The 10,509-nt window shown below is 44.1% G+C and overlaps 1 protein-coding gene across 1 annotated transcript in view; it reads right to left on the reverse strand.

The window, feature by feature from the left end:
• Positions 1-8,386, reverse strand: part of LOC124776735 (glucose dehydrogenase [FAD, quinone]-like) — a 203,366-nt gene extending 194,980 nt beyond the window's left edge. Inside the window, exons 1-2 of the mRNA XM_047251855.1 lie at positions 7,994-8,386; positions 7,692-7,894 (exon numbers count right to left, since the gene is read on the reverse strand). Of these exons, the coding sequence (XP_047107811.1) occupies positions 7,692-7,894; positions 7,994-8,132 (342 nt within the window). The 5' untranslated portion in view covers positions 8,133-8,386. The remainder of the gene's footprint in view (positions 1-7,691; positions 7,895-7,993) is intronic.
• Positions 8,387-10,509: the final 2,123 nt, after the last annotated feature.

Raw genomic sequence — 10,509 nt, forward strand, 5'->3', positions numbered from 1 at the left:
AACCATGTTAAGCCTTGAAACTGTTTGTTTTTGTATCACTTCATGTTAGTCATGGTGTGGCTTGGTGGGTAAGTGCTAAACTGTGGATCCAACAGCCTAAAATACGATTTCTAGTCAGGCCTAGGATTTTTTTTTTTTTTTTTCTGTCACTTACCACTTCGTAGAGGGAGACCAAGAGATGAATACACTGGGCAGATTCAGAGGGATGTGGGTTGCAGTAGGTACTGGGAGATGAAAAAGCTTGCACAGGATAGAGTAGCATGGAGAGCTGCATCAAACCAGTCTCAGGACTGAAGACCACAACAACAACAACCACTTCTTTCACCTCTCATGGCACTTGTTAATGTGAAAAATGCCAAGCTGCACCCTTGTTTGGAATCCATGTCAAACTGTAGGTTCCCCTATAATTGGTTGAGTAAATCAGTGCAGGTCAGTAAAGGGCAAGGGCATACCACCTTTAAAGATCTTGCTTATTAAGGCAATGGTGTTCAAACCAACCTTAGGTCATTTTTATATTAATTATTAAGTGTGAAGACCAAGGACAAAAAAGAGATGATGAAAATAATGAAAACAAGACGATGAGATGATGATAACATTTGATGCTTGGTTGTCACATCAGATTTTTGAAGGGGAAAGGTGACCATTTAGTCTTGAGAGGAACTCTTTCACTGAGGAGACTATAACACTGACACAAAAACCACTGAAATGAAAGGACTTGCATTAGGTTGAGAGTGTGCCGCCGAAGAAATCGACACCAACATCGATATGCGTCCATCTTTGGACTCTAAGCATTACCTTTGGCTGTTCCGCCATGTTCAAGTTAGTTCTTTGTGATCCTTGTATGTGTTAAGGTTAATAAATGAACTATTGCTAAATGAGTGTGATTATTGGTACAACCAACCCGGTAATCCTCCTCAAGAGTAACACAAGAGTTCTTTGGTATTTCAATAATTAAACAGCAATCAATAAAGTAAACAGGTACTTACAATCAAGAACAAGTTTCATGATTACATGAAGGGATGATAACAATTGGGTTGTGCAGTAAAATTCCTTTTTAACAGTCTATCAATGCTTTTATATTCAGATCAGAAAGGACAAAGCAAGGTCAGTAAGTGCGCCAATTCTGCTTGCAATACCAGCAATCGAGCCTCCGTGTGTTTACCTCCCACTACCCCCCGCAACTGTGCTATCAAGACTGCCATAATAAGTACTGACAGTTCCGCAGGGCCACACCCTCTTAACACGGCAGCGTTTGACACTCGGCCGGACACAAGTGCGCATGCGTGACAAGCGTCACGTGTTCCCAAACTGACGGCTCCTACCCCGCCCCACGCAGACAGCACCTGAAACCATGCACCTTCGGCTCCTGCGCGCTGCCGCGCAACCGCCACTGACAACACAAACAGTGGACTCACGCCAAGTGTTTCTCCCGTAACCGAGTTGCCACAGGCCGCGCCCTATGGCTCACGAGCTCTACCGAGCTAACCCGACCGCAGTGCCACTGCTTCGGGCCGGTGGCCATCTTGTCGCACTGACTCCTGGTACACTTCGCCACCTCGGCTCCCATTGGATCTGACGAGTGGCTCTGAACACCTCGATCCCGCCCGCCACACACTGTAAACAAACTGCCTCCCGTACCACCGGCAACATTTTTGTCGTTACCAACGGCACGGTTCACAAGCTTCGCCTCACGCCAGGTCCCCCAATCTCCAGTAAACCACGTCGACTTTGTCCCGAGCGCCTCTCCAACCTTAAAAATCAGATTTCTGAACTACTTAGCTCCGGCGTCATTGAACCCTCTGCCAGTAGCTGGTCTATGCCCATACATATGACACCTAAGAAAGACGGGTCCTGGCGCATGTGCAGAGAATATCATCGACTAAACGCATGAACAATTATGGACACCTACCCCATACTCAACATTGCCGACTTTATCAGTTCCCTTGCAGGTGCGACCACATTCTCTGTCATTGATTGCAAACGGGCCTACCACTAGATCCCCATGGCACCTGAAGACATCGAGAAGACAGCAATCACCACCGCAATCGGGTTATTTCAGTTTTAATTCATGCCCTTCGGTCTGAAAAATGCAACCCAGACCTGGCAACACTTCATCAATGAAGTGCTATTCGACCTAAAATTCTGCTTTGCATATCTTGATGACATTCTTGTGTTTAGCTCCTCCGTCGAGGACAACATTCGACACGTGCAAATTGTTATGAACACTCTTGCGGCAGCAGGCATCGAGACCAACCAGGGCAAATTGCAGCTACATCAACCCGCTGTCACTTTTCTTGGTTTTCGGGTCTCTGCCGACGGCATTTCACCGCCCCCTGAGAAAGTACAAACAATACTGAACCTACCCAGACCTTCGTCATTCAAAGAGCTCCAGCCCTTTCTGGGGACGGTTAATTATTATCGCCGACATCTACCTCGGGCTGCGGAGATTCAGGCTCCACTGACGGACGCCTTGGCAGGCACCAACACTTCTGGATCACGGACTGTTCCATGAGCCCCTGCTATGACTGACTCTTTCACTGCCCTAAAAAATCTTCTTGCCAAGGCCTGCACCATCGCGCATCCTCATCCCAATGTGCAGCTTTTCATCACCACAGACGCGAGCGTTATTGCCACTGGCGCTGTCCTTAGCCAGACAATCGACAGCCAAACGTCGCCTCTGCAGTTCTTCTCGCACAAGCTCACCAATGCACAACGGAAATATTCCGCGTTTGACAGGGAGTTGCTCACGGTCTACGAAGCGATTAAGCATTTTAAGACTGATGTTGAGGGATGCTCTTTCTATGTTTTAACGGACCACAAACCCCTGGCTGCGGCCATTACAAACCCACCAGCTGACCCGCCTCCTCGTCGCCTCAGATACGTGGACTTCATATCTCAGTTCATCACCAATGTCAGACACATAAAGAGTGCTGACAATATATTGCTGATTTCCTTTCACGAGTCGATGCCGTCCATTCGCTGTTAGACCTCTCTGAAATTCCTAACCTCCGACCCACCGACAAGGAAACACAAAACCTGATTTCAGACTCTACTTCTTCACTAAACTTTGTCCGCACCACCTTCCCTGGCATTTCTGGTGAGATCTGGTGCGACGACAGTACGGGCATGTTACGCCCCCTCATCCCAACCACGCTCTGTCGAGCTGTCTTCAACGCATTGCATAATTTAGCCCACCCCAGTGTTCGTGCATCCGCCCGCATCGTAGCGGAGCGCTTTGTGTGGAGAAATGTCAACAATGACTGCCAGCAGTGGGCACACTGCTGTGTCGCGTGCCAATGCTGCAAAGTACACAAGCACACTTCACCACCCCTCGGCGCCTTTTCGATCCCTCCTGGGCGTTTCCAGCATATTAACATTGACATTGTCGGCCCTCTCCCCCCTCCCTAACGGCTTTCGTTATGTTCTCTCGTCTATCGACCGAACAACTTGCTGGGTCGAGGCTGTCCCCCTCCCCAATATTACGGCAGAAACTGTTGCTCGAGCTTTCGTCGAGTCATGGTTATCGCGTTTCGGAAATCCAGCTATCACCACGACTGACCAGGGCAGACAATTTGAGTCGGCCCTTTTCAATGGGATTTGTAACATTTGTGCCATACGGTGCATCCGTATCACCGCGTACCACCCGCAAAGTAACGGGCTAGTCGAGCACTCACACCACACTTTCAAGGCGGCTCTTCGATGCCACGACACTCTACGGACGGAGGCCCTTCCCCTTGTGCTACTCAGCATTCATGCGAACTATAAGGAAGACCTCAAAGGCACAATAGCCGAGTTCATATACGGCCAGAACATTGTTCTCCCAGGAGAACTTGTGAGCCCTTCCGCTTCTCTCCCTAAGTCTGACTTACCTTCCTTTGTGGACCGCGTCAGACGCCACTTCATCAACCTCCATATCCCTCCGCCCGCCAGCCATTCCTGCCCTAAGGTTCACATCCCGAAATCTCTGGACAATTGCAAGTATGTCATGCTCTGAGATGACACTGTCCATGCTCCCCTCCAACCTCCATATACCGGCCCGTACCGGGTTCTCTGGTGCTCAGCCAACACTTATGACATCCAGATGAAAGATTCAGCTGTTACAGTCTCTATCAACAGTCTTAAGCCTGCTCACGTCGAGCCTTCTTCTACCCACCTTCAGGCCACAACCACGCCACTCACTGTCGTGGCTCATGACGCTCTGACCACTCCCTCCACGTCAGACTTACACACTTGATCGAGTGACTTCCAGCTCCAATTGTCAAGCTCTCCTCCAACCTCGCCCTCTACTCCGGTCTCACACACTCCATCGAGTGACCACATGCTCCCCAAGTCGCCCGGCGGCGAGGGCGGATCGTAAGTTACGATCACGCCCTCGCCGCCAGGCCCTTTGCCGGTCCCTTCAACCTCTCCACCGTCGCCTGCCTCGCCCTGTCGAGGTTTCTCACGCCCCCCCCCCCCCCCCCGTCCTGAACGTGCCCTCGCTCGAGGTGTTGGTGGCTGTCCCCCCGGACATAATCCATGACATCTCAATAATACTGCGCAATTATACTTTGTTCATCGTGTGTTTCTCTTCATCCAGTGCTCATGACACAACCTCCGCCATTCCCTGCCACCTGGTGAAATGTGTTCCCCTCCCGCCCGACGCCGACCTGGACATGCTTCATGTGTTCGCCACGCCCACCGGAGACATTGTCGTCGTCACTCCGTTCCACCCGCAAACCGCCAGCCTACCTGTCGCCGCTCGACCAGCACGCCCAGTATGACGCCCGGCTTGCTTCAACGACTTCCAGGTTCGGTGGCCGAACCTTCCTTCACGACGACTACCCACATAGCTCCCCGACAATGCTGTCGAGCTGACCGTGGTCCGGCTCCCGCGGACCACCCCTGCTGACTCCATAGTCACCCCCCCCCCCCCACCTGACCTCTCAAGAGTACTCCGTACTGTGTGTGTGTGTGTGGGGGGGGGGGGGGGGGGCTATGTGGCGCCGATGGAATCGACACCAACATCGATATGCGTCCATCTTTGGACTCTAAGCATTACCTTTGGCTGTTCCGCCATGTTCAAGTTAGTTCTTTGTGATCCTTGTATGTGTTACAGTTAATAAATGAACTATTGCTAAATGGGTGTGATTATTGTTGCAACCAACCCGGTAATCCTCCTCAAGAATAACACAAGAGTTCTTTGGTATTTCGAAAATTAAAGAGCAATCAAGAAAGTAAACAGGTACTTACAATCAAGAACAAGTTTCATGATTACATGAAGGGATGATAACAATTGAGTTGTGCAGTAAAATTCCTTTCTAACAGTCTATCAATGCTTTTATACTCAGATCAGAAAATAAGTTGAAGCTGTATAAGAGAAGATATTCCTTCAGCTTAACAGAATGAAATGATGGAGTACTGACTCAATTTCCACATCAAGAAGGAATCTGCAGTTAAATGCAGTCACTGAGCATATGAATAAAAAATATAACTGAAAGTTGTCATAATAGTTTGACATCCATCAGCGTTTTCCAGAGATGCTCGTCAGGACCTGATGGAATGGATGAAAGTATAGAGCAGGAGCTCCCTTTACCAGACTGTGAATCGGAATATGACAGAATTCAACAAAATCCCACACTTGATGGAAGGAGTTGCAGAAGACATGTATCAAGCTCTTCTGATACAGAATGTCACAACTACCAAAGAATTCTTCACGTGGTACCAACGCATTGGGGAAATGCAACAGGGAGGAAATGGATGAAAGAAGTATGACTGATCTCCAAATTTGGTTCCTGCAGCAGTTGTGGAAGACCACCATGACTTCACACCTCTCATAAATCAAGTAATATGGTGCAGCAGTTTATGGCAGCCAGAACTGTCAGACTGAGTAAGCAAGAGAGCGCAGCTATGAATTCCAAACCCATACACCAAGAGGAATGTTGAAGAAGAAGAGTATAGATTTTTAGCACCAATCTTTTCCACCATTCGAACATGGGAGTAAGAATGGTCTCAGCCAACTCTGATCTATACTGCAGCAATCAAACAACAACCCAGCATCTTATCAATGCAGGTACAACCAACTCCTCCACCAAATATAATGCCCTGCAGAATGATACACATTTGGAGGGCATAGGACAACATGCCGTTATGTTTCCACTGTGGACACCCTGGAAATATTGTACACTACTGCAGAGAAAGAAGATGAGTCTTCGACCACCACTATGCCACTGGAGGTCAACTATCACAAGATTCTATCCACAACAGTCAGCTGCAGACAATTATAGTCAACAGAAGGGAAAGTACGTTTTAAAAATCGAAAATGCTGACTCAGTCATTGTATTTAGAGAAAATTCACTGACTGAAATATGGGTACAAGCTTATCATGGATACACATTAACATTAAATTTAAAGTTTAATTTTAATAACACTGCAAATCCAGTTTTTCTGCCAAATGTGCCCGAAAAAATTACAGCACAAGCTAAGAGAACCAGTGACTAGATAGGATCTGGATTCAAATCTATTTTTCCACTAAGAGAAAGCTTTATTTAATGCAGAGGACTGGCTCTAGCCAACGCTTGAAAGTGCACTAGAAACAATACTGAACACTTCTTGGAGTCATAAAATGAAGTTTAAAATTCCTAAAACAAATTAATAATAATTTGTTACTTGAACTGTTTAAGTGCTTAATTCTGGCTACTGTACACTTTGTTCTCTCTCTCTCTCTCAGTATGTTGTCCTAGAGACTGGACTGCTGCAGTACTTTGCGTAGGAGGAGCTACTGCAGAGACTTTGGGATTCTTGCACTCATGTACCCATACATTTCATCCCTACCAATTTTTGTGATTAATAGTAAGGATGAACTGCAAAATTAAAAGTTACAATACTAAAGGTAAACACTGTTTTCAAATGGACTTTGTGACTATGTCTAGGGTTCAGAACAAAGCTTTATATTTTGATGCTGGAGTCTTTACCAGATGGGCACCAGGAAAGAAATTGAACATCCCCAGAAATTCAACAATAAAGCAGAAGGTTACATGGCTACCCAATACTCCTACGATTAATGAAACTATTTGAGCTCAAATATATTAACTCTTGGATAATACTAATGAACAAATAAAAAATATTGTAGTTTTACCAGTATAGACAGTTAATAGCATTCACTAAAATCAGTCAATTTACACAATAGCATAAGGTGGTAGATGGAAAGATAAAACATGAGGAAGAACAAGCATCTTTTTCAGAGTAGCTGCTTTTCTACCAATGCACATTATTGCCTAATTTAAAAACTCTGTAAATAATTCTAGCAATTAACAACGTGAGTAGATAATCATTAGTTATAACTGGTTGATAGTGTACTTTACAGAAGTAGCCTGCACAACTGCTTCTGTCATTGCATAAATTAGCTCAATGTACACCCCACACAATTCTGTGACGTCGTATGATGTACAGTACACTACATGCATTGAATGGAAAGGTGGACTTCAAATCTCTGTACCACACCGTACAACTGGAAGCACGAGAGTACCACCTTGATTATGACAGAAAACCTGTGTTGCAAAGCAAACATGCAATGCGAAGTTGAGAGTTTGAGTAAATACCATGAAATAATTCCTGGGAGCAGAAACCGAATGATTATTCAAGTAGAGTTGTTTTCCTCTATTGTATAAAGAAGTGGGCTGGCTGTTTAACAAGTTATTGCGAAAAAATACCTTTTGGTTGAGACCTTTGCATGCTTTCTCCTGTCGGACCGTTCTGTACTGCCAATCATAGCCCGAAAGCTGCAAAAGAGGTGCAATAAGAGGAACATCTAGAAACGGAGGTGGGTATCCACCTGCTTCGATCAGTAGTACTCGTACGTTAGGATCTTGTGCCAAACGAGCAGCAACAATAGAACCTGCAGTTCCAGCACCAACTATATAAATGTGACCACAAAAAAAAACGAAAAAAATTATAAAACCGTCTAAACATTACACAGTAGGCGTGGTATAAAGCTAAATTTAATTTTGCGTACCAACTATATAATCAAACTCTGATGGAATTAAATCGTTCAATAATGTTTTGATAAGGTAATCTTTATAAACAAATAACGCCAGCCATAAATGAAAACACCCAATCACGGTCGCAGACAAAATATAACCAACAGAATACATGTTTAGACACTGTCAAGGTTCATGTGTGTAGCAGAAACTGTATAAATCTGAAACAGGTTCATCTACAAGTTTTTCTTTATTCATATCACATTTCAGCTGCGATCAAATTCCAACAACCAACTTTAAGCCACGTGACCTGCACAGCTGCTCATTCGTATCAAATCAACTATCAAGTATCAACGTATACACGTTCGCATTTCTATATGAGATATCGACAGTTTTTCTCGCATACCGATCGATTCACACTAAACATCAAGAGACTCACAGTCTAATAACAGACAAGTGATTTTGTTTTCAAAGGTTCCTTTACAAAGAAAAACCCAAAGGTACTGCCTCATCTTAATTCTCGTATCACTAAAAAGGTGAGTGAAATAGATATTAGTGTCCATGGCATTGAGAAACAGCTGAAATCGTTAAAAATTGGACAAAGTCCTTGGGCTCGATGGAATCCCTATCAGATTCTATACCCCGTTCGCAGCTGAGTTAACCCTCTGTTGACTATAATCTACCATAGATCCCTCTAGCAAACAGCTATGTCCAGAGTTGGAAGAAAGAGCAAGGCACACCTACCTACAAGAATGGTAGCAGAAGTGACCCCCAAAACTACCGTTCGATATCCTTGACATACATTTGTAGAACTATAAAACATATTTCTAGCTCAAACATAATAAATTGTCTCAGACGGAACGACTCCTCCATGCTAACCAGCATAGAATTCGAAAACATAGACAATGTGGAGCCCAAAATGCACTTTTCTCACATGACACTGAAAGCCACGGATCAAGGCAGTCAGGTAGATGCAGTGTTTCTCAATTTCAGAAAAACATTTCACTCAGTACAACATCCTCGCTATTTATCAAAAGTACTAACCTGTTGTATATGACGGATAACTGAGTTACGTTAGTACATTTGATACTATTTATGGAATATTCCGTCGGTTCTTGGAGGAACATAGACATATTAATAACCTGAATACAGTATATTAATGTTCCACAATAATATTTATAGTGTGTGGAGCCCATATCCTATAGGCCTGGCTGGTGATATTGAATATACATAGAGAAGGGCAGCAAAAACAGCCACAGGTTTGTTTCACCCATGTTAGAGTGTCACTGAGATTGGACTGAGGATTTCTTGGTAGGAAGGTTGCAGCATGTTATCTTGGATAGAGAGTCATTGACAAACGCAGAAGAAACTTCAGATTAATCACGAGGATCCATGTTGTGATCCTTGTTCTTCATGTTGTATATTAATGATCCTGAAGACAATATCAATAGAAACCTAAAACTTTTCACATATGGTACAGTTATCTACTGAGAGTCTGAACGAAGCTGCACAAATATTCAGTCCTACCTCGATAATATTTCAAAGTGGTGCAATGTATGGCGGCTTACTTTAGATGTTCAAAATCTTAAAATTCTGCACTTCACAAAACAAAAAACATAGTATCCTGTGAGTATCATATTGCTGAGTCAAATTACTATTTGTGGAACATTTCGTCGGTTCTTGGAGGAACACAGACATATCAATAACTAGAATACAACCTATCAATGTTCCACAATAATATTTATTAGTTCCTTATAAATCGGCTTTCAGGTTCTTAGGCCTTCGTCAGATAATTTAATGTTGAACAGATAGTCACATCTTGAAAAGGCATATTTTTCTTTAATGTGCACAAAATTTTTTACTCCATACAACTAGCTTTGAACGTATCTGTTTTTACAGTTTTTAGGTCATAAGCTACCAAAGGTTTCGTAGACGGTTAGTGGTTATTGGGGCTCGTTTCAGTTGAGATAACTGTTCAATTTTAGCCTTCTGGCGGAGGTACATCAGGTTTGTTACGGCAAGCGACTCTTCTTAGACTGCTTTATCAAATACATAAATTCAACATGGGTGTAGGAGTGACGTAATTGTCATGGGAACAATTTAAAAATGTAAACACATATTATCATGCACGATATACCACTTCTTCATTCACCCACGACCTCTCAGCAACACAGACAGCTTTCTTGGTTGCTTGTGTAGTACTTCTTCACTTCAGCATCAACTATTTCGGTGTTATGTTTAGTTTTAATCATCACGATTGAAACAGATATGTTGTGTGGCTTTGGACTTCCATTTCACTAACCTGTTGTATATGATGGATAATTGAGTTACATTAGCACATTTGATACGAGGGTCACTCCAACAGAAATGCACACTATTTTTGTAAAAATACAGTTTTTATTCTGCATGTGTGAAAGTTTTACGGTGTGTAGATACATCCTTCCCGCTTGTTTTCCTACTTAGTTCAACCTGTTCCTGTGAGTGGCGCCGTTACAGCACGTCTTCAAGATGGCTGCTACACTTGAGTTTCGTCAGAATCAACGTGCTGTCA

The sequence above is a fragment of the Schistocerca piceifrons genome, chromosome 2 (genome assembly GCF_021461385.2).
Source record: "Schistocerca piceifrons isolate TAMUIC-IGC-003096 chromosome 2, iqSchPice1.1, whole genome shotgun sequence".
Classification (NCBI taxonomy): domain Eukaryota; kingdom Metazoa; phylum Arthropoda; class Insecta; order Orthoptera; family Acrididae; genus Schistocerca; species Schistocerca piceifrons.